This window comes from Malaclemys terrapin, chromosome 1 (assembly GCF_027887155.1).
Source record: "Malaclemys terrapin pileata isolate rMalTer1 chromosome 1, rMalTer1.hap1, whole genome shotgun sequence".
Lineage (NCBI taxonomy): Eukaryota > Metazoa > Chordata > Testudines > Emydidae > Malaclemys > Malaclemys terrapin.
The window spans coordinates 247,336,204-247,361,734 of NC_071505.1; the positions used below are offsets into that span (position 1 = coordinate 247,336,204).

General features: G+C 42.6%; 1 protein-coding gene and 1 long non-coding RNA gene across 4 annotated transcripts in view; one reads left to right on the forward strand and one right to left on the reverse strand.

Annotated features, from left to right (window-relative positions):
• Window positions 1–340: 340 nt before the first annotated feature.
• Window positions 341–22,559, reverse strand: EDNRB (endothelin receptor type B). 3 transcript variants are annotated; one of them, XM_054011786.1, is made up of 8 exons: window positions 21,876–22,559; window positions 20,583–21,088; window positions 10,124–10,236; window positions 9,727–9,931; window positions 9,214–9,363; window positions 7,163–7,296; window positions 5,871–5,979; window positions 341–4,406 (listed from the first exon to the last, which is right to left on the reverse strand). In XM_054011786.1, exons 2-8 carry the CDS (start codon window positions 21,042–21,044, stop codon window positions 4,275–4,277), a joined length of 1,305 nt encoding a protein of 434 aa, XP_053867761.1. In that variant the 5' UTR covers window positions 21,045–21,088; window positions 21,876–22,559; the 3' UTR covers window positions 341–4,274. The 3 variants fall into 3 exon arrangements, with proteins under 3 accessions (XP_053867761.1, XP_053867764.1, XP_053867770.1); XM_054011789.1 differs by having other exon boundaries at window positions 21,727–22,559; XM_054011795.1 differs by lacking the exon at window positions 21,876–22,559 and adding an exon at window positions 21,614–21,633.
• Window positions 21,987–25,531, forward strand: part of LOC128827728 (uncharacterized) — a 28,281-nt gene continuing 24,736 nt past the window's right edge. The window contains exon 1 of the long non-coding RNA XR_008443096.1: window positions 21,987–22,071. This is a non-coding gene — a long non-coding RNA (uncharacterized LOC128827728). The remainder of the gene's footprint in view (window positions 22,072–25,531) is intronic.

A 25,531-nucleotide genomic window follows, 5' to 3' on the forward strand; every position in this document is an offset into this window, starting at 1 on the left:
ACTTTCCTTCTTTTATAGTTTCAACCTTGCTATGTTCCTAACACAGGACAGTGTATTACTATTTATGCGTATGTAGGAAGAGATTGCAATTGACATTTTTGAGCAAAAACAGGGAATGCAAAGACAGGCATGATTGATTTTCAGACAAACATTAGAAAACTTTGCAACACGTACTCAAGCCTGAACCATTTCCAGCATTCATTTAGTGGAATAACCTGACCCTTTCTTATAAATCACTGACTTTTAACTCTGAAATGCTTGATTCTTTTTACATCAATTTCATTGTAAAACAACTTGATAAATGAGTGTTTGTAGAGAAAGAAAGATCAAAGAACATCAGTGAAGCAACTAAAATATTTTTATTGGTAATTCAGTTTGTTTACACTGTAGCAAACACAAAAGTTGCTATTTTAGTGACCATAAAAAGCAATTATTTTACATGGTTATACACAACACTAAAGAAAAAAATGATTTTACATTTTCATGTAGGTACACACAACATTCCACTGCTAACCACCTGTGTCTTGGTATAGCCAGTACATGTGTCTATTAAAAGCTGTTTGGGATAGTTAAATACCAACAACATACAATGGACACTATATACTAACACTGTATTTGCATTTGATTTTTCCTAAATGCAGTACCAGTGTATCAGTGCAATTCACCCAGCATGAAACCTACTTCACTCACATAAAGCACTATGTGGGTGGAGTACAGAGAGGATGAGGAGGTGAAAGCCACCTGCTAACTCATGGCCAAAGCACAAAGCTCCTGCGTAGCCCCCTGGGTGGTTGGTATCAAAGGCCAGGGCAGGCTAAGCTTGCTCTACCCCAGGCCATGGCCCTATCCATGTTCCGCCCTGAGGCCCCACCACTCTCTCCCCCTCCTCCCCGAAGCTGTCGGCAGCTCAGCTCTAGCTGGCGGTCTGGAGCTTGGGCTTGCCAGCGGCTGGTGCTCAGGCCAGCGGCTTGACCCAGTGCTGGGGCTGGCTGGTGGCCTAGGGCTTGGCCTGGTCAGGGCTGGCTGCAGGCCCCAGCAGAGGAAGCACATGCCTGAGGCAGCACATGCTAAGGGGCGGCATTCCGTCCATTCTTGGGGCCGCTCAGTCCGGGTGGCTTTTTTTTTTTTTCTTTGCTTTGGCAGTTAGGGCGGTAAAATGGTAGAGCTGGCCCTGGGCCTGGTCACTGGCTTGGAGTGGCTGGGCTAGGGCTCCTCCAGCCACTGGGGGTGGGAGGGCTTCGGGGCTCTAGCTATGGGGAGGGGGTGCTGTGGGCAGAAGGGGTAGGGCTGGTGGGTTAGCCTCCCCGAATGGGGGTTCACCCACCGCCCATGATGGGCCCCTCCGAGGCTGTTAATCTAGCCTAGGGATTGAAATAAGAGTTTTAAGTCGCTCTGTGGCCATTGCACAGGGTACCAGGGCTGAGGAATCTAGGATCCTTTCTCTGGCTCCCCGTCATGTTGGCCTGCTATGTCAGGCTCTTCTGGGATAGTGCACAGACCTTTTCCATGGTACCTAATGGTGTACAGGTGCCCCATATGGCTGATAGAGGATACATGAGATGTCTGCCAGCCTAGATCTTTACACCAGAGCCAATTTCACTCCCTTTTACCTCATCACTAATCTAGGTAACTCCTCATCCTTGAAAACAAGTTTTGCATTTACTATTTATTCAAGGATGATAGGACAGGTAGCAAATTTCAGATGGGTATTTTAAAAGCTCCAAGTGGTGGCCTAACTTCTCTTACGGAAGCCAATAGTTAAACTTCCATTGACTTGCCAACACTGAGCACTCTTGAAAATCCCATCCTTCATAGCTTGGTTTCTAGCTAGAACACAGATTCTCTTGTGTTTTCCCTTGTATTTTTTTTTAACCCATGTAAGCAGCAGGTTTTGTTATTACAGGAAAAATATAGTTGCTGGAAAAAATACTGCTTTGTTAATACTGGAAATTAAAAAAAAAAAGTTTTCCATTAAGTATATATTATGTTCTGAAAATTAGGCAGTGCACATGCCCTTTGTCTGCAATACCTAAATGTCTGGGCCCATGAGGGTTCAACTTAACAAGGAACTAGTCCAGGAAAAAGAAAAAAAACATGTTACACAGTTGTAGAATAAAACAGCTACATTTCAACAGAAATAAAAATAATATACATGTACAATATTGTAATGATATAGCTTTATGAAAATAACACTGACCAGTATCAAATTTAGGATTTAGTTGGTTACCCATTTTTAATATATGAAATGCATTTCACAGAAATAATTGTTTATTTGCATTAATTCACGTCTCAATGTGAAAATTGATAAAATAAACAGTGTGTTGAACATTCATAATATTTACATGGTATACTAGTCAAATTATTGACTTCTTGTGCACAAGAAAAGAAATTATTTTTACTTCAAAAAACTATTTTTCTACTTTAGGAATTGTCAGAACACATCTTGAAGGACTTCTTACTTTGTGTTTCTGTTTAAAGAAACAACCCCCCCATGTATTTCATTCTGTTAAGTGTATGGTAGTTGGGTTTATGGGCCAAGGGTGATGAAAATAGCAAACTAATGATCTGATTCAAACTGTTTTTATCCTGAGAATATCTAAGGCACTTTGTGGACAAGGTGTACAAGGAATTCTTACACTTGACATTTGGAAGGTAGGAAAATTCCTGAGTTTGACCAATACTGTATTATAATAAAGTATGGTATGTGCTGAAACCATTTCTCACTTTCAAAATGTTTTCTGTTGGTATTTGTAGGAAAAACTCATGATTTACTGCTTGAAATGTGTTAATTTTTTTGGAGAATCTGCAACAAATCAATTGGAGATGCAAAGCCAAAGAGTCATGCTTTTACTAATCCTAGTATTGGTAACTAGTACTAGCAAAAGATTTAACGCGAGAGTTGCTTGGATTAAAATATTTAAAAAGACAAGCATTAGTCTGCCATGCATACACAAAATGTGAACTGCTCCTGGCAATACACATCATGTTTACCACAGGCATCTTTATCTCTCTATATTCTTATAGGGTCCTGCCCATATTTTAATATTTTACATTTAATTATACTTCACTAAAATATTTACAGAAGTAGAAACTAATCACAAATGCTATTACCACATGGAAAGAAAAAACATTTTATAACAATGTCAAGAATTACCGTATGATGTAGTATTTGCCTTTTAAGTACAGTCTGTGAATATTTTCTTAAAGACCTAGCAGAACTAAATACAATTAGAACCCAAAATGCTCTGTCTACCTCTGGTACATTTTGTACTATCTGCTATATTAAGGGTTCTTTTTCCCAACCATCATTTAGATTGCTTCTGATTTTTCCCATGAGAAATCAATTTCATTTGTAATCTCTAGAAAGATAAAGTTGGCTAAACTACAGTCAATTACTTGAAGGCCCATTATTTAAAAGGGATGCTGTAAACTTGATATCTAAACAATTTAAAAAATCATTAATTTCAGTGACTGTGCAGAATTTTTGTGATTCTGCAATCATATTTTCCTCCATTTAAAAATGTTTTTCTCCTCTATTATGTGAAACACTATGTCAAATAACTGGGGAAACAGTGGACTGGACTATTAAAAGTGCTACCACAAATGCATGAAATAAACTGATAAGAGAGAACAATATTTGTAGTGACCTTAAATGTTACTTGTAATAGTAGTAGGTAAAAATATTTAGACAGAAGTGTGATTTTTAACTTGACTGTATCCTGTTAGTATTGTTCTCAGCTAGTAGTAGTGTAACATTCCAGATAAAAGTACTTTTTTGTTTGTTTGTTTGTTTGTTTGTTTGTTTAAACTGTGCTATTAAGTATTTTGGATTTGATTTTTTTAAAAACAATTTAGACACTCAATCTGCTTTACAAATATAATACATTGAGTTATATACAATATTGGCTTTGATCTAACAAAAGATATTGTTTGCTATTTAGTAAGAATTGTGACTCTAGTTCCTAAGGCGCTTATAATGAACACAAATGACTGATATACTGGAAGTGAGGATGGTCTGGAATTGCTGACTCCAAAGAATTTAAGTGCTTTAACAATTAGTTTTTTCTGCTGTTGTTCTTCATGTTTTGCAAGTGGCTAATGATACCATGCATAATTATGAATGTTATGTAACTGTGGGCAATCAATTTTTTATTTACTTTTTGTGCAAACAGAAAACTAGATTTTTCAAAAGTTCTACTGTCTTAATCTATAACAGCAATTGTCAGTCAGACTCAAATAAAGGCACTGAAATTAATTTCAGAGGATCCATTTTTTTATGATGAACTGTACTTATTACTGGAGCGGAAATTATCATATCCATGATCATCAGCTTTGAACTTTAAGCAGGATTGTTTTTCCTCCAGGGACAGCATGTCTTTGGATTGGCACCAGCAACACAAACATGACTGTTTTAAATAAAAAGAATCATCATTTTACATCTTTCTATTATGCACATTTTTGCACAATGCATTGAAATATTGCTATTACCCAGACTTGACTGAGAAGTTAGGGGCCATTATAACTCTGTTTTACAATGGGAAGAACAAATGCAGCCCCCTATAAGCCTGGATGGAATGTGGCCTGCAATTTTTAATGTATCTGGAAATGGAATGAAAGATGATGTATTTTCATTCTTCCTGCAATCCTTCTTTTAGTTTTATACCTGTGGGTGTTGTAAGACCTGAGTGTACCTCTCACACGTGATTGTGATTTTTACAAAAAATTGTGTGATTTCCCCCCCCTTTCTCTTTCATCTAAAGGTAGGAAAGTGAAATTTTTCCATTCAGTCCCTCTGCCAATGCAGGATTGGTGTGTGGGAGTTGGGGACAACTTGTAAACCATGAAGAATTCCCTGCCTCGTGGAATTTTTCTCTCCCACTGCCCAGCAGTTTCCAAACTCAGGGCCTGATCCAACAAGTCTGTTCTGATGCTGCACGCTCTTAATTTCAATGGGTGGTCCAATAGTGGGGAAAGCTTTCAGAATTGGGCCATCATTATAGATAGGACCACAAGAAAGTTGGAGTGTAACACTAAAATCTCATTAAGACATAATGACAGTTAATATTTGACATTATATTCTCTAGAATCAGAGGAGGGAAATGAGACGAGAGGGTTGTAACTTGTTTGACCAAATGAAATTTCATCAAACCAAAATATTATGAACAAGGTTTTTTGGTCTGAGAGGGGCAAGGGGAAGAAAAGAGGGAAAGAACTAGAGACCCATGTAAGAATAGCCAGGAGACGAGGGCACTCACATGGGATTTGGGAAACCCAGTAGCTTGGTAATTAGGGCGCTCACTTGCAGAACAGGGATTGAACCTAGGTCGCCCACATTCCAGGTGAGATGTCCTAACTACGTGGCTATTCTGAGGTGGGTTGCTCTCTTTCACACAAAGTTTTTGAAGGTCTCTGTTTTGTTCCACCTTGACATTTTTTGAAACTTTTCATGAAACAGAATTGTTTTCTGGCCAGCCCTAATAATTTGTCTTTGGACTCATGAAGTTTTAAGGCTCATTCTGTATGAGAGGAATAAAGACCAAAAAGTACACTCCTGAACTGCCCTAAGAAAATGATTTATCAACCCACATCAAACTGTTGAGTGAGTTCTTGATCCAGCTCAAAAAAGGCAAATAGACAATAATTTATAGTGCACAAAGGGTGAAATGCAGCATATGAACAAGGTACATCTTGCAGGATCAGGCCCTATGCAGAATGCCTGTACTAGGCCTATGCATTTTTTAAAGTTCCATTTGAATCTGAAGGGGTAAATCCTTGCTTAAGTGCACATGTCCCTCTGCCTGGAATGAATTTCACCCAGAGAGAACGTGTTTTTCTAACGTGGTGAAAAGCAGTCTTAGATGGCTTCTTACCTTAAAGCAGTTTTTGAATCTTTTGCTCACCAAATACAGGGCTATTGGGTTAATGCAGGAATTCAGCGAAGCCATGTTAATACCAATGTAGTCCAATACAAGAAAAAAGCTGTGTGAAAATTAAAATAAATGTGATTCATACACTACTTCCTGATAATGCTTATCGAAGGGTCACAGTTGTAAACATCAGGCTCAACCCTGACATGATTTACTACCAAGTATGGTAACAGTAATGCTGGCAAACTATGTGAATGGGTTATTCAGAGGAAAACATTCTGCCTCATAGCACATTTTTGGATAGTAGGACTCATTCTTTGTTATGGTGATTACAAAGGGCCTGATCACCCCAACCAGTCGGAGGGAGATGTAGAGGAGAACATCTTCATGAGGTTTTCTTCATGGAGATTTATTCCCAGTTGTTCTAATGGGAAGAGAAGAGGAGGCAGGGTTTTCGCCTTCCAGAATCAGTAATAAGGCCCACAAATCCTACAGTATAGATTCCACGGGTTAGGGCCACCTGTGAGGATGCCCCGTGTCCTTGGCATACCTCAACTGCAATGAAGCTGTCTTGTGGGAACTTCTGCAAAAAGTGGACTCCTCTTTAAGAACTCCCCTTAAAGGGGGAATTGCACTTCTTTCTGCCTTGGACTGCACTAGTTCACTCTCCAGTAGCTCAGGGCAGCAATGAGGGGATGATATGCATCTCCCTGACCCCAAACCCAGCCTATCCTGTCTCTCTGCATGGATCTCTGGACTGGCAGAATGCCCTTTGTAGGTTTCTGGGGAAGCAGGTGGGGGAATGCTGCCACTGAGGCAGACAGACCCTTTCACGTATAGATCCTGAGCATGACACGGTCAGTCTTGAACTTTGAGGTAAGTAAAGGATTGTATTTATCATCAGATCACTGGAGCATTTCTTCTCCTCCCTTCCCCAGAGCCTGTCCATCTAACGGCGCTGGCCTGGTTGCTTAGTAACAGTGCACTCCACAGCCATGGACAGTGTCCCCTCTAATTTTTCCCACTCCTGTGCGGAATGAATTTTGTTATGTGCACCAATATGGTTATATGTTATATACACCAATATGTTACACATCATCTCCATATTGGTGCACATAACAAAATTCATGTGGCGGGGGTGGGGCCAATGGGTTTGGAGTGTGGGAGGGTGAGGTCTCCAGCTGGGGGTGCGGACTCTGGGGTGGGGCCAGGGTTGAGGGGCTCAGGGCTGAGGCAGAGGGTTGGGGGTATTTTCCTTACAAGCCTGTTATCTTATTCAGCCATAACAGTCTTACCTCAAAAGTTCACATCTATTGGGGTCTCTTTGATCATATATAGTGAGCTTCAAAATCCTACTTAGGTGAAGAGGGAGCCAACACAAGGCAAAGACAAGCACCAGACAGAACACAGTTTTGGCCACCTCGCGTCTCTGGAAACAAAATTGAAAGGAACTGGATTAAAGTTTCTCTCTTGATCTTTTATTATTTGCTTCTAAAACCATATGATACCATAGAAGTGCAAAAATAAATATGAATGTGGTACCTAGGTGAAATTCAGTGTCCCCTCTAATTTTTTATATTGATGTGCAGAATGAATTTTGTTATGTGCACCAATACAGAGGTGATGTGTGACACATCACCTTCATATTGGTACACATAAAAAAATTCATGTGGTGGGGGTGGGGCCGAGGGGTTTGGAGTGTGGGAGGCAGCTCAGGGCTGGGGCAGGTGGTTGGCGTGAGGGCTCTGGCTGGGGGGGCAGGTTCTGGGGTGGGGCTGGGGATGAGGGGTTTGAGAGGAGGCTCAGGGCTGGGGTAGAGGGTTGGAGTGTTGGGGGATGAGGGCTCTGGCTGTGGGTTTGGGCTCTGGGGTAGGGCTGGGGAAGAGAGGTTCGGGGTGCAGGAGGGGGCTAAGGGCTAGGGCAGAGGGTTAGAGTGCAGGGGGGTGCGGGCTCTGGGATGGGGCCAGGGATGAGGGGTTTGGGGTGCAGGTTGCCCTGGGGCTGCGGTGGGGAGAGAAGACTCTCCCCAGCCCTCTCTCACTGCAGCAGCTCGGGGTGGGGGAGAGGTGCCTCTCCCCGACCGCAGCAGCTCCAGTGGGACTGGGCTGTGCCGAGGGAGGGGTTCCTCTCCCTGGCAGCTCTGGCGGGCCTGGGCCAGGCGAGGGACTCCTCTCCCCCAGCAAGTCCATGGCAGGTCCGTGCTGGAGCCGGCGGGGTGTGGCGCCTCTCCCCGCCGCGGCAGGTCTGCACTGGGGCCAGCGGGGAGGGGCACCTCTCCTTGCTGCTGCAGGTCCACACTGGGGAAGAGACACCCCTCCCCACTACAGCAGGTCTGTACTGGGGGAGAGACTCCCCTCCCCACCGTGGCCCTGAGCCCCTGCGTGAGGCTTAATAGGCAGCTGCGTGGCCGTGCAGCTTACAGGGAACTTAGGTGAAGTTTAGAACATCTTAATTTTTTAAAAATGTTAATAGATTTTGAGATCTTTAACTATTGTAGCTACTATTCACAAATTTTAATCATACCTATAACCTATCTGATCATGGATCAACTGTGAAAATTCAAGGGGTCAATACATAAAATCACTTAAGTTACAGATAGAAAAGAGAGTAGTTATCCAGTCCATCTCCCTTCAAAGTACAGATTGTTTTCATCTGTATATTATCTAGTGTTTTTTTCTCTGGTCTGGTTTTAAAGAGCTCAAGAGACATAAATTACAAATATATTAATATAGGTGAACCTTTTTTATTTACACTAATGACATTGCAAATTCATGTACAAGCTAACAAACAAGAAAGTAAGGATTGCAAATATATTTTATTTTAAAAATGTAGTTTAGGTTTAGTTACTTATGATAATTCTTCATGGTATGCTAGTAAATATTCTGTAATGTGTTTTGCAATGAAGTTTTTTGATAATATGATACCTGACTACAGCACAGCAACGTTGCCAACACTCACAGTTTTATCATGAGTCTCACAATACTTGGTGTCTTTCTTAAATCCCAATTTCTGGAGTCATGTGAATGCATTGCAATCTCAGCTTTCATATAAAAACGATTCTAGCCCCCATAGTGGCAGGAAAAAAAGCTTCAAAATGTGAACCCTACAGGTCATAACCGCAGAAGACGAAAACAACTCATAACTGAGTAAAGTCTCAGGATTTTTAAGACAATCTCATAATTTTTGGGGCCTTACGATTTTTGAACAGTTGGGGTTGGCAATATTACTCATAAACGTCTCCTAAGAAGCAAGGTGGAGACTGCAATTTCAGTGGTGTTTGGATTAATGTAGGTTCTACTGTAATCTCATATAAAACTCAGCAGTGTTTTCATGTGCATATTTTTACCTGTTTTAAGTGGTCATTTAAAGCAATCTGCATTCCACTTTTCTTTCTTAACATCTCGCAGGTCATCAGAGTATAAAAAAGTGCTGTGATGGCCAACGGCAAACAGAAATAAAAGCTAAACAGCCACCAATCTTTAGCTGTCTTGTAAAACTAGGGGGGAAACAATGAGACATGTTAGGAGTTCAGTTTGGGGTGTAGGAAAGAGAACATTTATACATGAACAATGTGCAGCATTTTGCAAGCCTGAATTAGCTATCTGTCAATACTTATAACAGCACTAATGAGATATAAGTATTATTGTCCCTTTTTACAGATGAGGAAACAGAGAGATTAAGAAATATGCCCAAAGCCACACAATAAGTCAGCAGTTTCTGTTCACCCTTCTACTAAAGAATGAATTTAATAGCTAATGGAAGTAAAACTTAGTAAGTTTTGTACTTTTAGACTGTTGAGCAAACTAGATACAAGTATTGTTTAAGAGAAAAGACTTGTTTAAAAGAGAAAATATCTTACCTGCATAAAGGATGTTTTTTGTGTGGGATGAAGCATACAGATTCTAAGATGCTTTCCTTTATATTCCATAACAATCATATCAAAACCTATAGCTTCAGGAACAGCTAAAACGACTGACATAACCCAGATCAATACAATTTCAACGGCAGTCCACTTTGGCACTCCAATTCCTTTGATTCGGCTCCAGGAAGCAACTGCTCGATACCTAAATATCAACAGTGGACACTTATTAGATTAAGAGCTAAATTTTGCCCTCTGTTAAACTGATATAAACACATGTCAATGCTGTCATATCCGTTGAATGGAGAGCAGAAGTTGGCCTTATGGGTGTATTTCATATGATCAAAATGACTTTAAAAGAAAATATAGAGTTTGGTAACAATGAAACAGGTCTCACCTATCAATACTGAGGGCACACAAACTTAACACAGTGATGCCCACTGATGCCTTTTGAATGAAGGGCACCAGTTTACACATTTCAACTCCAAAGGGCCAGTCCTCTGCAAGGAGCTGTGAAAAGAAAACACCAGGTATGATTAGCAATTTCAATTTTTATAATTACATGAATGTAACATGAACATTTCTCCAGAATGATTTTCTCTTAAAGGATTTAAGGTTCAATGAGTCCCTTCAGGAAAGGGAACTTGTATATTTGGGAATCACTGCCTTAGAATATATAAACAAGATTTGTATGATCATTATGCAATAGTTCTACCAGGCAATCCAAAGGGTACATCCCCTTGGCAGTCTTGATAGGAGCTATGCTTAGCTGGTCTCAACTGAGCATCTCCTTCTTCTGTTTGAATTAGCATGAACCAGCATTGGAGAACTGGGATCATAGGTGCTGACTCTGTGGGTGCTCCAAGGCTGGAGCACCCATGGGGAAAAAAATGGTGGGTGCTGAGCACCCACTGGCAGCCACCCTTCCGTCCCAGCATCGTCCCCCTGCCACCTTTCCGTCCCAGCATCTTCAGCTCGCTGGTGGCCCTGCCAATCAGAATCTCTCCCGCCCTCCCAGCACCTCCTACCCACCGTGGAACAGCTATTCCACGGCATGCAGGAGAGGGTGGGGACAGGGAGAAGTGAAGGGCGGGGAGGGCGGGGCGCGCTCGTGGGAGGGCTCCCTCCTTCCCCGGCAAATTAGAATGTTGGCGCTGCTAACTGGGATGTGCATTGAGGGCTCAGCCCTGACCTACTGGAGCCTCAAGGATCCAACTCATTATCCCTCTGTTTTAGTGTGTCCGCTTTCATTTTTAATAGTAATCATCCTGCTGGTGGAGAAGGACTTTGGGATATTGCTCCTTATTTGGCTTGAGTGCTCATTGCTTTCCCTCTTGCAAATGCCCAGGACCAATCCCTATTTGGTAGAAACGCAGGAAGTAATCTGAGATGAATCATAACTTAGAAAGTTCTATCACCAGATACAAGTGGTCTTTTGTTGAACATTTCTCCAGTGAGATTGTATATACCACATCTCACACACCATCTCCAAAAGTACATTTAGAATAAGATAACATAGAGATGGTTTTGGATTTTTGTTTTGGTACCTTTCCTGGGTCTCACACTTTGATATATTTTAAATTTCCTGCCAGGTCATACATGAGAGGATTATTTATGTTGCGTACATCAGTCATAATAAATCTTATGGGCACATTTAGGGTCACTGGGAAGAACAGGCCTACTACATGAATAAATAGCTTATGGATTTAGAAAGCGTTTTCAACATAGCTGAAACTGATGAGCTATTTGCTGCAACTTTAGTTTAACATGACCTGATGTATCTACTAATACAGTGATTTTCACCCTTCTTTCATTTGTGGACCTCTAAAAAATTTCAAATGGAGGTGTGGGCTCCTTTGGAAATCTTAGACATAGTCTATGGACCCCCAGGAATCCATGGACCGCAGGTTGAAAAACCACTGTTCTATGATAATGACAAACTTTTGCGGATCCTTTTTTGTGGACCCCCGCAAGTCTGTGGACCACAGGTTGAAAACCACTATACTATGCTGTGAGCTGGACTGATGGCCCAGATTTATGTCATAGCATGAGCCAAATCTTTCAAAACCTCATTGAAGCAAGTCCATCCATAATAGAGGAAATACCAGAAAGGATAGTGACAAAGGGTGTACAGGAAAAGATACTCTTTGAGATTGGGTAAGTACAGTAGTCATGTTATTGAATCCCTTCTGAACAGGTCTAATATTCATAACTATCTACAAATGTCTTGTGGGCTTCTTGTAGATTGTGATCTACAAGATACAGAAGCACAGGAACACAAAGCTGTCACTGCCAACAAGGAATTACATCCCTCTGTTATTTTTCTCTCTCTCAACTGAGTGCAGAGTTAGGGATGTTTCCTTCAGAACCAGGGAATAAATGAAGCATTCTAGTTTGTAAATTTTATGGGAATAGGGGGATTGAATTATTCTTAGCTCAAATCCAGGGTAAACATTATTCAGGAAAATAATGTTTGTACATAACAATATTTATTCTTAGTAAAGTAGAGCTCTAGATGTACTTACTCTACTAAAAGTTTTACACTGTAATAAATAAAATGTTAATAAGATTCAAAATGGAATATTTACAAAAGAGAAGACTGTTTTCCTAAAGGAGATTTTCTTCTACAAACAGTTTGGATATAGGAAGTATATTCCTGGGAATGGGGAAGGAAGAGAAATACAGGTATCTAATTATTTTCATGAGCCAAACTGAAGTGCAAACAAAAATAATTCATTATATGCCAAGTAGTCTCTGCCAGTACTTTATATTCACCCAGCTTATGTGGGTGATATTTTGAATGCCACATATTTTTTAAAGAATAATACAAAAAAAAAGAAAAAAAAAGAAAAAGAAAAAAAAAAGAGAGGATACTTTACAGAATGATGTAAATCATACCAAAGAACCAAGTTCTCTTAAACATGACTTATCTATATCTAAACCATTAATAGCAAATACATATTCAGAAAGGATTAGATTGTGTATTTAGGTACAGCCCTGAGCAGGGGGGTAATATGTAATCTGCACAACTCCAGGAGGAGTCCCAACGGGAATTGTGACTGAGACCTGCTTGTGAGTTATAACTCCTCCCCTGCATCCTCTTTGTTCTGTGGGGGGAGAAGGATGTTAGAAATTTGCTGCTGGAATAAACCAGCAGCAAATTACGATATCCCCCCATGTTGGCTCAGCTGTGCTGGCCCGCAATTAGGGGGTTGGGGCCGAGGCTCCGTCTATTCCTGTTTTCTTTCTCTGGCAGGATGCTAAGCAGATATGTAGTGCCTGCTTGCTCCTATGTACCTAGACCCAAGCTCTGAATAGCCCACGCAGGAGTGTATATAGCAGGAGTTCTTATTCTCTTATACAGGTGGGTAGCCAAAGCTACAAACTAATAGTAATTTACCACTTGGTTTTCAAAACTTCAAAAACCCAGAGCTATGTGCAAAAATGTGCATGCACCTCTGTGCCGAATTCATGAACAAAATTGCACCTCACAATCCATGTACATACATAAATCTGAAAAGGCTAATATATTTCCATCTGATCAGGGCTGGCTTTAGGACTTGCGGGGCCCGATTCCGCAGTCTGGGTCTTTGGCATCGGGGGGGGGGGGTGAGGGGGGGAGAGGGGGTCCGCTCCACGTCTTCCGTGGCACTGAAGGACCCCCTGCCACCGAAATGCTGCCGAAGACCCTGGAGTGGCGTCCCCCGCCGCCGAAATGCCGCTGGAGACCCCAGAGCAGACACACACACACCTGCCTGCTGCCAAAATGTCGCCAGAGCGGACCACCACCGGGTGAGCCTAAGGCGCGGGGCCCTCTTACCTGCGGGACCCGATTCCGGGGAATCAGGGGAATCGGCCTAAAGCCAGCCCTGCATCTGATGTACTGAATACCAAGCTAGATAATGAAGGCAAAGGATTTTTCAGTCTTTCATAGGAACAAGTGTTTCAAATTATAGATTTTGCCAATAAACTATTCTAATGACGGAGATGAATTAAACAATATTTAATTGAAGCACTTGTTTAATATTTTAAGGTTATTAAGATTTATTTAGCTGTTGGGAGCTGGGACTTGCTTTTTAGACATATATGGGTTTCTTTTTCTCTAACCAAGATGAGAATGTCTTATTTAGTCTATCTGATGAGAAATGTAAATCTAATTATGTTCAGCAAATCATTTCTTTTGTTTTAATTTAATTTTCTCACCGTTTTTAATTCTTGTTTATGTTAAGATTATTACTCTAAGGGTAATTACATGCAGACACCCCCAAAGAGAAAAGAACCCCATAAACTCTAAGGAGAGGTGTTGAAAGGTAAACAGTTGTGGACCCTACACTCCCCTTGCAGGATTGGACAAGAAGCATGGACAGATGTGTTGGTTCTCAGTGAGTTGTATTGCCATTAGGCACAAACACTAGAGGAGAAGCCAAAAGACTAAGCAGGAGATGAAAATTGGTGTTGGTGTTGGGTCACAGGCATATATGTAATGAGTGAATAAGTGTACAGATAAGCTGAAAAAAACTTTACACTGAATTTACAAAATCTAAATGGGGCCTATTTTTTACAAATATAAATGACAGATTAAGATCCTTGGAAAACGGCATATACACTGCATGGAGAAATTTCCCCTATCTAATAGGTTAGAGACATAGGACCCAATTTTGCATTCACAATTGGGCCTTTGCTACATGGGGAAATTAACCAGAATAATTACTGTGGAATAAATTATTCTGGAATAGCTATTGAAGAACAACCCCTCATGTGGATACACTATTCCAGAATAAAGTCATTCTTAGGGCTAATCTACACTACTTCTCTACATTAATGCAGCTGCACTGATGTAGCTGTGTGGATACAGCACGTCTGGTGAAGACTAGGGTTACCATATTGCAGTCCTGGAAAAAGAGGACACTCCAAGGGGCCCTGGCTCCGCCCCAACTCTGCCCCTTCCCCGCCCCGGCCCCACCCAAACTCCGCCCCTTCCCCAAAGTCTCCGCCCCTCCTCTGAATGCTCCGCCCTCTGCTCCTCCCCCTCCCCTGCTTCCCACGAATCAAATGTTCGTGGGAAGCCTGAAACGGGCAGGCAGGCAGCAGGTAAGCTGGGGCGGCAGGGGGTGCGAGGAGGCATGGCCCAGTCCGGCCCCCCCGGCCGAGCGGTAATGGAAACAAGCCCGTACTCTGGGACAGTGTCCATATGGGGGATATTCCAGAATAGCTATTTCAAAATAATTTATTCCACCATAGCTGTTCTGGTCAATTTCCCCGCCTAGACCAGGCCACAGGTAAAACCTCCAATGAGCTCATAAAGAAGCCCATGAGCTGAATAGCTACACTTCAAGCCATTAATTTGCTCTTCTGAAAATATCTATATTATAGAGAAAGCAGCATAAAAATCTAATCTTTGGGGGCATAAGTTTTCCATTCTTGGTCTCTGTCTAGAGCTGAGATTTGCAAAATCTCAACAGAATTGGTGCAGACATTGAAAAGAGTGAAAATACTGTACATTTCCCATTATAGAAAAAAAATTACAACTTTTTCTACAGCTGAAATGACTGGGGGCTAATAGCTGAAATTTGGGATGGTAATAATCCTCACTAAGGGGAAGTATCTTGCCTTGGGGAAGTTGAGAAATACCAAATTGATTATTGCCCAGGCAACCTTAATTTAGGCTCTTTGTGTACATGCATTATGATTTTTAACAACATGATCACATACTAGATTTTCCATATGACCCCTGTGTCTTTCCGTGCACAGACTGGATGAACACAGGGCCAAATTAAAGTTGCACGGCAACCATAAACATGGTGTTTCGTAGCTTTTGAGTGCTAAAATACATCACAGAAAAGAGGATTATCATATACCAGGCCAGACTGAGCTTTGACTCATTGGCTTCTGTAGTAACCCTTGTGGTTCCTTAGCTTCGCTGCCCAGGAAGAGCCCCAGGATGTACTTGTGACTCAAGAGTGGCAAGTGCTTTTCTACTCTTCCCCTACCCTCATTCTGGGGGGGAAGTAATCTGTGACAGTTCCTTGCCAGGTACAGATTTCCCCCTGCCCCATGTTGGCTCAGTTTTGCCAGCCAGTGCATGATTGGGGAGAGCAGAGTCAAGACTCCATCCCACCCCACCCACTTGTGATCTGGGAAAGTGGCAGTCATGAAGAGTGAAGGTCCAGGAAGCTGCACAAGAGGCCCCTGTGTGGCCATGGAAGACTAAATCAATAAAATCAAATGGAACGTAATAATATTATTATGTAAAGATAAGAGAATGAATATTACAAACTACTACACACGTGTATTGAAAGTTGTAGAAGAAATTGTATGAGATTATATTATGGTATTTGTGAAATGGTATTTATGTAATTAAACATCATAATGAATATGCACAAGAGGTAGACTTAACGTTGTGCATCCAACTGTAAGTCTGGAATCTGTAGACTTTTGGGTGTTCCTCTTCTCAACCTTAATGTTCTCTTGGCATCTTTTTAAAAAATTTATCAATGAGTGCTTATCTGATAGCTGCCATCATAGCCAATGCTGGGGCCTGGCCCAGGAACCTTCAAGGCTAAAAGCATGAGTCTCCATAGCTTGAACTAATGAGCTACAATCTTAGGCTGACAGCTATCAGACTCATCCTCTGTGGATTGAATAAAGAGGGGGATACATAACACTTATTGATCAGTGGGTTATACTTGCACCCAACTGCTCCCATTGGCCCACACTTTAAGTGGCCTTTTGCAGCCGTGTAATTCCCGCAAAATTCTGTGTTTCTGTCATGCTCGTGAACCAGGCAGAAGGGCATCTCCAGAGGGCTCCACCTGGCACTTTGGAAAATGGAAAAGAGAAATGGTTGGCACATCACAGTTCCAAAAAGTCAAACTGCTGCATAGGGCAGTGGTAGCCTCCCTGTACTCTGCAGTTGTAGGTCTGCAACCACAGCCTTACTGTTCCCTGGGTCCTTCAAATCTCCCATCTGCATTTTTTGTGCATATTTTCTTGTTTGCTTGATCTGTGCAATATTTTCCATTTTTCATAATGCCCTTATTTTAAAATACCCCTTACATGTTACCTTGTCTCATAGTTTAGATGATATTTGATTATCTTTAGATAGCTTCAGGATAAGTGATTTGAATTTTCAAGATTGAGGTGTTTGAACTTTTTGGCTTTTTAGGAACTTACTAGACAAGAATATCTCACCCTAACCTCACCAAGCACATCATTAGAAGTAAGCTCCCCAGAAACCAGGACACACCAATTCAAAGCGGCACCAGACCCTACCATAACAACTGATGCAAAACTTGCAGACATATTTCCACTTCTATGGTGATCAACATTCTCTACAACACACCTTTTAAGATCCATTGGTCCTACGCCTGCCTATCTCAATATATGGTGTACCTCATTCAGTGCATTAATACCTCAATAACATCTATGTGGGTGAAACCAAACAATTACTCACTCTTGAATGAATTCACACAGAGAAATGCTAAAACACAAAATATCACCTCTGGGCAAACACTTTTCACAAAAAGAAGAACAGGAGTACTTGTGGCACCTTAGAGACTAACAAATTTATTAGAGCATAAGCTTTCGTGGACTACAGCCCACTTCTTCGGATGCACAAAATGATCACTCCATTTCTGACCTCTCAATCCTCATCCTCAAAGGAAACCTGTGCAACACCTTCAAAAGATGAGCCTGGGAGATTAAATTTATAACTTTACTAGACACTAAAAATCATGCTCTTAATAAAGACACTGGATTTATGGCATATTACAACAATCTGTAATCCACTAACCACTCTTTTTTGTCCTATGACTGCCAAGGTGTTAACAGGTCACTTTACCTTGAATAGGTTTCAGAGTACCAGCCGTGTTAGTCTGTATCCTCAAAAAGAACAGGAGTACTTGTGGCACCTTAGAGACTAACAAATTTATTAGAGCATAAGCTTTCTTGGGCTACAACCCACTTCATCAGAATGGAACATATAGTAAGAAATATATATACATACAGAGAACATGAAAAGGTGGAAGTAGCCATACCAACTGTAAGAGGCTAATTAATTAAGATGAGGTATTATCAGCAGGAGAAAAAAAACTTTTGTAGTGATAATCAAGATGGTCCATTTTAGACAGTTGACAAGAAGGTGTCAGGATACTTAACATGGGGAAATAGATTCAATATGTGTAATGACCCAGCCACTCCCCGTCTCTATTCAAACCCCAAGTTAATGGTATCTAGTTTGCATATTAATTCAAGCTTGTTGGAGTCTGTTTTTGAAGCTCTTCTGTTGCAAATTTGCCACCTTCAAGTCTGTTACTGAGTGACCAGAGAGGTTGAAGTGTTCTCCTACTGGTTTTTGAATGTTCTGATTACTGATGTCAGATTTGTGTCCATTTATTCTTTTGCGTAGAGACTGTCCAGTTTGAACTCCGGTTCTTTTAACTACTTATGTTAATCTATTCTAATTTGTATTTAGTGAGTACCTTTCCCAGACCTGAAGAAGAGCTCTGTGTCGCTCCAAAGCTTGGCTCTTTCACCAACAGAAGTTGGTCCAATAAAAGATATAGAACTGAATCACAGAATCACCCACCTTGTCTCTCTAATATCCTGGGACCAACATAGCTACAGCAACACTGCAAACAGTATCTTGAATTCATCATGCTGAACAGCTCACACAAAATCTGTGCTTTGTGCAAACTCTGAAGTATCTATTGTGGATCTGTCTAGTTCTGCTAGGTACTTTTTTCATACATTAGGATGGTATTTCACTTTCACATTGGCTACTGTAAGCATTATTAAGAAAGCTACTAGCAATGGTAGGGTTTTGAACACAGTAATTTCCTTCACAATATTTTCCAAATAGGTACCCTCTTTGATTGTCACTCTAAAGGTCTGGGTCAGTGGTATTATAATTGCTCCAAATCATGAGTTACAACTGATGAGTTTGCTTCCTTTACAAAAATGAAATACTTTGCTAGCTTCTACTTTTCTCATTCCACTAGGAGATTTTGATTACAGGTCATTTCACTATAATCTGCCTCAAATGTTACAAGGCTTTTTGGGCTCATCTCTGCAACTGAATTAACTGGATTGTGAAGTTGGTAAACGGACACTGTCAACTCAGATTTGGCACATAATGTAAATTATGTACAATAAGCTTTTACCAAATCTCAGGCCAATAGAAATGTATGTTTCCATTAGCATTCATTGTAAAATTCCATTGGAATCAGTTGTTTTTAAACAAATCAACATTACACTGTGGTGTTTGCAAATGCTGTGGCCACAAGAATCTTAAAGGGAAACTGACTTCAGTGCCCAAGATGAGAGAGGACTGTAAAAAGCATTCAACCACACAAAATAGTGAAGAATAAATTGGATTTTTTGGCTTCTGAGGACAGCGTTATATAGGGGTAGAGGTGTATAGGTAAATGTGTTTATAATATCATTTTAAATATACAGCATCACGTCAGTTTGGGAGCTTGGTTACGATGGATGAGCAGCTCTTTGCAATAGCAGGACCTTTTTGAAATGACAAGTCATACAGAGGATTAACTTAAAAACACATCTTTTCAACATAGCATTCCCAAATTAAAATAAGATCCAAGTCCAAAACTTCTAACCTTCTGGTGGGGAAAGGAGTGGAGAGAAGATCTGCTTGTTTACTTTGAGTAATCTCTGTAAAGTGTTCAAGATATTTAGACTACAGCAACTATCTTTTGTATATTCACTGTCCAGCACAATGTGCCCTGATCTTGACTGGAGACTCTGGATGGACTAGTAATAAATATGAATTAATAATCATACCTGACAGTGACCAGGGTAGAATAGAAATATTTGTTTGCACTCTCTTCTATTTTTATTGCAGCTTTATGCAAAAGTCATAAGGATGACAGCAGCACTTGAAGTGCAGGTAGCATAGTCCCACTCAGAACTACAGCCTTTCACTCGCTGCTCTGGGGCAGAGGTGGGAAAGAAAAAGCTGTAGAGGAGATCTCAGGCCAGGCCACTGGGCTTTGGCACAGGGTGAGTTCTTTACAGTGCTAAGGGTGCACCATTCCCCCTCCTAAAATGCAGCTGCAATTTGAGAACCAGGGCCCAGATCCACAGGCAGGTATTTAGGGGAAACATCCACTGATCTGTACCCAAGCCAGTTTTTCTTTGCTTCCTCTCTCTTGAAGGAAGCCTAGAGTCAGCAAAGCACTTAACAGGTTGTTTAATTTTAAGCAGGTGAGTAAACCCACCCCTAATCAACAAGGTAGGTCAATTTAGATTATTCATCTGCTTAACATTAAGCACCTGAATCTCCCCGTATTTCATCCCCCGTTGAAATTCACCCTGGTGGATGGGACTAACAGGAACACTTAAGGAATAGGAGAACAGGAGTACCTGTGGCACCTTAGAGACTAACAAATTTATTAGAGCATAAGCTTTCCTGGACGACAGCCCACTTCTTCGGATGCATACAGACTAACAGGGCTGCTACTCTGAAACCTGTCATTAAGGAATAGGTGCTCTTTTTGCTACCCCTCTACATGGGGGTGACCAAACCCCCTTTCTTGACTGATTAATATTAGATCTAGGGTGATATTTGTCGCTTTGAGACAGCAGGTGTTAATGCCCTTGCACCTTTATTTAAATAAATAAATAAATAAAAGAAAGGCTTTCGGACACAATGTGGTCGAGAGGGGGCAACGCTGTTGCTGCCTACATGGCACTTCGTGGAACAACTTCTGTCAGCCTCAGCTCTCCGGGTCGGGGAGATGTACCTACCCACCCACCTACCTATGGCCATTCAGCCGGCGAACCAGTCTACCTGCCAGCGTGGGCGGGTGGCGCTCGGCCGGCGCAGGCTCCCTTACCTTGTACACGTTGACGGGGATGGCGATGGTAATGTGGAGCAGGTCCCCCAGGGCCAGGCTGGCGATCAGGATGTTGGGGCCGTTCCTCATGCACTTGTTCTTGTAGATGATGCGCAGCAGCGTGGAGTTGCCGATGATGCCCAGCACGAACACCAGGCAGGACACCAGCGTGTTGATGTACTTGAACGTTTCCTTCACCTCCGTCTGCCCGGTGCACATGGGCGGAGACAGCGAGCGGGCTCGGCCGGGGTCGCCGGCTCGGCGGCTCCCGGGCACAGCCGAGCTGGACGCGTTGGAGCCGGAGCCCTTGAGCCCGGGCGTGCGGGTCACCGCGGCCCCCGGGGAAAGCGGGCTATGCTGCGAGACGCCCCGCGGGCGCGGGGACCCCCTCTCCTCCCAGGCGGCGCAGCAGCTGAGCAGCAGCGCGGGAGCGAGGAGGCTCCAGAGGCTGAGTCCGTGCATGCCGCTGCCAGGAGTGGGGCAGAGCCGAGCGGCGCCGGGTCCCACTGCAACGGAGAGACAAGAGACCGGGATCAGTCCGGCCGCGGGTCTCCAGGTGCAGCGCCAACCCAGCCGCCACCCACCAGATCAGGCTAGCGGCGCCCCCTTGTCTACACTGCAAGCGAGACTCCCGCGGCGGGCCCGGGCTGACTCCGGCTCAGGGGAAGGGGCTGGGGCATTGCAGTGTAGACGTTCCGTAGGACCCGCGCCGGATCACAACGGGGGGAGCCCTTCTCCCCGCCCTGAGCAAGAGCCGGGAGTGGAACGTTTAACGCGGCTCAGAAAGCCCCCCTCCCCCCCCCCCCAGCCAAACCGGGCGGAGGCTTTAAACGGAGAGGCGCCAGCCCTCCCCCCTTACAAAACGCACCGAGCCCCGCAGAAACCCACTTCCTTTCCTGTCCCGTCCAATGTCCCTTTCAGAGAGAGAGCAAGCTGCGCTCTCCCTTCCTTAGTCCGAGGCAGGCGCGCTAGGTGTATGGGAACAGCGAAATACATGCAGTGAAATATCAATTTGCTTTTTAAGCACCGACCTTAGTGGAAACGTCAATTGCAGCTAGCGAAAGGGAAACCCGAGAAACAATCGGAGCGGAGAGTCCCACCGCATCGCCCCCCTGCCTTAGCTGCCCCGGCTTGCAGCCCTTACCTCCGTCCCTAGGGAGGGTTTCCTCTCAGCACCTCCAACTCCTTTATCCGTTCAAAGAAAAGCCCCAAGGTTTGGGGTTTTTTTTCTCCCCAGGGAAGAAAACGCGTGTTCAGTGGCTCGTCCTCAGCTTGCTATAAAAATCTATTTACCTTTCAAATCCTCCCAGCACAAACCGGCTGCCAAGAGCGGGTTCCTGCTTCCCAGAGCCTGCCTGCGATTCAGCACCCGCGCTCTGAAGGACGCTGCCTGGTTAGCAGCAGCTTGGCTCTGCAGCCGCAGGAAGAACTGGCTCCCGCGAAACGACTAAGTGGATGTCAGCAGCAAAGCAGCCTCTCCTCGCTCTCGGTATGCGCCTAAATCCAGTAAATTAGGCAAATCGTTTTTTTTTTTAAATTCAGTCACATCTTTCCCATCAATCACTGCCAAACTCCACCCGCTCCCTCCTACAGAGCAACAACCTTTCGTCCTGTCCCTTTGCCAGACTCTGGCTCCCCCAGATGCCTGGAGAGCATCAACAGAAAGTTTCCTGCTAGCAAAGGCACGTAAGTGTCACTGTGGCCAAATCTGCCCGCTAAATGGGCCGGTTAAGTTGTTGATTTCATATTGGTTTTGAGAGTTTTAAAATGATCTGGCCACATTTAAAAAAAAAAACCAAAAACCACGAGATAATTCAATGCTTCTAGTCTCCTAGAGTAGAGGTTCTCACAACAAAATTTTGGTGGCCTTGGAGTGCAGCCAGCAACTCTTGCTGGTGGCCAGTCTGATAATTTTCCCTAAAATACTCAACTTTAGGAAAAACAAATAAATATGCACATATACATGTCCAAATCATTGTAATTTATGAAGGATTTTTTTTTGCAAACTCAATAATAAAAAGAATGTACAGTTGTCTCTATTCTTTACTGACCCTAAGTAGATTAGAAACACAAATAAGGTGCTTTGCACATATTTGTCTTGTTTCCTTGTTTTTTCTTTTGCCTTTTTTGGTTGCTTCTTTCTTTAAGACTTGCTAGCTACTGAGTCTCCTGTGAAAAATGATATTAACAAACATATACAAATATCACTTTTCACAACAGACTTACTCAGCCCTGGCAAGCTCAGGGACAAATTAAGCCCAGGATGGGGAGGTGGGTACAAAGGCAGCAGGGGGCATGGGCAAGGCGGCAGTAGGCAAGGGTGATGGGGGGAGCTCGGGGCCAGAGCCTGCCAACGTGCAGCCAGGGAATGGAGCCTGAAGCCCTGGGGATGGAGCCTGCCACCCACTGCCCCAGGGCTGAAGCCCAACCCCACTGTCCCTGGGAGGTGGGGAACTCACTGGCTACCTGTTCCTCCAGCTTGTTTGTCTCCAGAGGGAGGGTGGGGGTGGCAGGGCCCAACCACTGCTGGTGGCCTTGGGGGAGGGGCACTGCTCCTCCTGTCCCCCCCCCATCACCCAGGAGGCTGTGGCCGCATTTGCAAAATGCTGTTGGTGAAACCAAGCAGGTTGTGTTTTTGCAACTGGGTTCTAACATAACCATATTGACAACCCGTCTTAAATATTCATATTTAATATTAAAGGATTAAATACAGTAAAAACTAGTCTGCCAGATTATGGGGCAAAATAATCACACAACTCCTTTTTCTGGGTCTTCGAATGTATCTTTCTTGGTCAGTCTTCCTATTTGTGTCTTGGAATGACCTGAGCATGTTGTCAGCCCAATAATAATTTTCTTTTGTGAGATTTTTTTATTACTAAAAACCATCTCAGACTTTCGACTAGTGAAAAGGGGCCACGTTACCACTAGAGGTTTGCCCAAATTCCAGTTTGAGTTTCTGCTGAAATTCACTCTGCCTTTTCAGTTGAATATTTTAGCCTTTACTTTTGGTTCTAAATTGCTGTGTAGTATTGTGTGCTATAATAGCTGTCACGTGCCCCACATCCAACTCGCCCTCCCCCAGCGGTATCTATTGGTGAAAGTAAGAGCTTAAAGTGATGGGAAGTTTGCCTGAGAGAGAGGAGTGGCAGGGCTAGTGCCATAGTTTTTTAAAGCGCTTTGTGGGATGACAGGTGTTATGTATGATGCTGTTCTTATTAAAACCAATTTTATTATGATTTACACTAAGTTACAGCCAGCTAATCTGATTAGCTCTTTGCCAGTTTAGGCAGCTTTAGAGACTGTTCTCAAATAGGGGCTGGAATCACGGGTCTCATTAATAGAGCTTAGGTTTATGCAATGTTTTCTTCCAAAAGTCACAAACAATCTCTGAAAGTTGGAAGGAATGTCATGTTTGGTTAAAGAGACTTCAGTTTAAAAATCCTTTTCTAACATAAGTACTTATTTCTCTAGGATCTCAATTAAATCATGCTGAAGGCCAAATTCTGTTGTCATCTACACAGCATGTGTGTGTAAACACTGTAATTTACGTAAGTGGCTCATCGCCTTCACATAAATTATGATGTGTCAGGGAAACACTACATAAATTGAGTTTTTAAAGTCTCTCCATAGTCTGGCTTCAGACTAATTGCTCTGCGTCCCTCTCCACCCCCTCGCCTCTCCCCGCTTCTTCTGCTAATCTAGTACTAGTCTCATTTCTGCCCTTTCACACAACAAATTTGCCACTGTGGGTTAGAGAGCCTTTTCACCGGTAGTTCCTGCTGTCTAGATCAACCTTCCTGTACCTCACCCATCCATCTGTTTTCAAACCTTGCCTGAACCTATATAACTTTTCTCCCGTAACTATAACTCTTAATTTATCCCTCACACTTTCTTTTTTGTTTTGTTTTATATCAGTTGTAAAATAAAGTCTGATTTGTACCAGTGTAAATGAGAGCAGCCTATGGCCCAGCTGAACAGGATTCACTCCAGTTTTCAGGATCAAATCACAATTTTGTATTTTGCAGTTATAACACCACAGGCCAAATTCCACTCTCATTTACTCCAGTGTAAATTTGTATTAACTTGATAGAAGCTTTGAAATCAATGGAATTACATCACATCTTTCACTGGCCAGTCCTGTACCCTGCAAGTTAACTGTATTGTGCGAATTAACAAACTTCATTGTTTGTGCCTCAAATTTGTGGAGTTCAACAAGTTACCAACCTATCTGCTAGTGCAGCCAGGATTCCAGACAGCTGCTGGTACTTTAAGCATCATGTGGTCTAGTCCTGTTCAGAGGAGGTGTACATCATTACATGGCATAGCACTTAAAATGCTGTTGGCCGCCAGCACCTTGCCTACAGTAGGTTTCAACTGTTAACACTAGTGGAGCTGAATCAACAATGTTGGGAAATTTTAGGTGAAAAAAATCCTAGGATAGACACAGCAAGAGTTGTTAAATGGACAATGGACAATCCTCCCTGCTCCTCTTCCTGGCTATTTTTACAGGGGATGGAAAACTTGGGAAATAAAAAGAAAAATATGAAAGACATATTGTTGCCCCAAAATCTTAGGTAGCCAATGAATAGGTAAAGAGAAGAAACATTCGAAATGAATTGGATGTGGGCATAAAAATAATACTTTGTCTCTGAATGTAACATTATAGTGTTATGTATTGTAAATCATTCTACCTCTGTAGAAATTAATACAACCCTCATATCTTGCACAACTGACTGAATCAAAATTTCAGTGAAATACTTAGCAAACTCTTATTCAGTGGATAGTCCTATTGATTTCAAGGACTATTTGAGTGAGTAAAGATTTGCAGGATCAAGCTATTAGTAATCCCAGATTCGTTATTAAAACATAGCTGAGAGCTTTTATTTTCTCCTATAGTCCAAGATTAAAAGAAATCTGACACAGAGAAATTAATTCCTCGGTATGAAGCA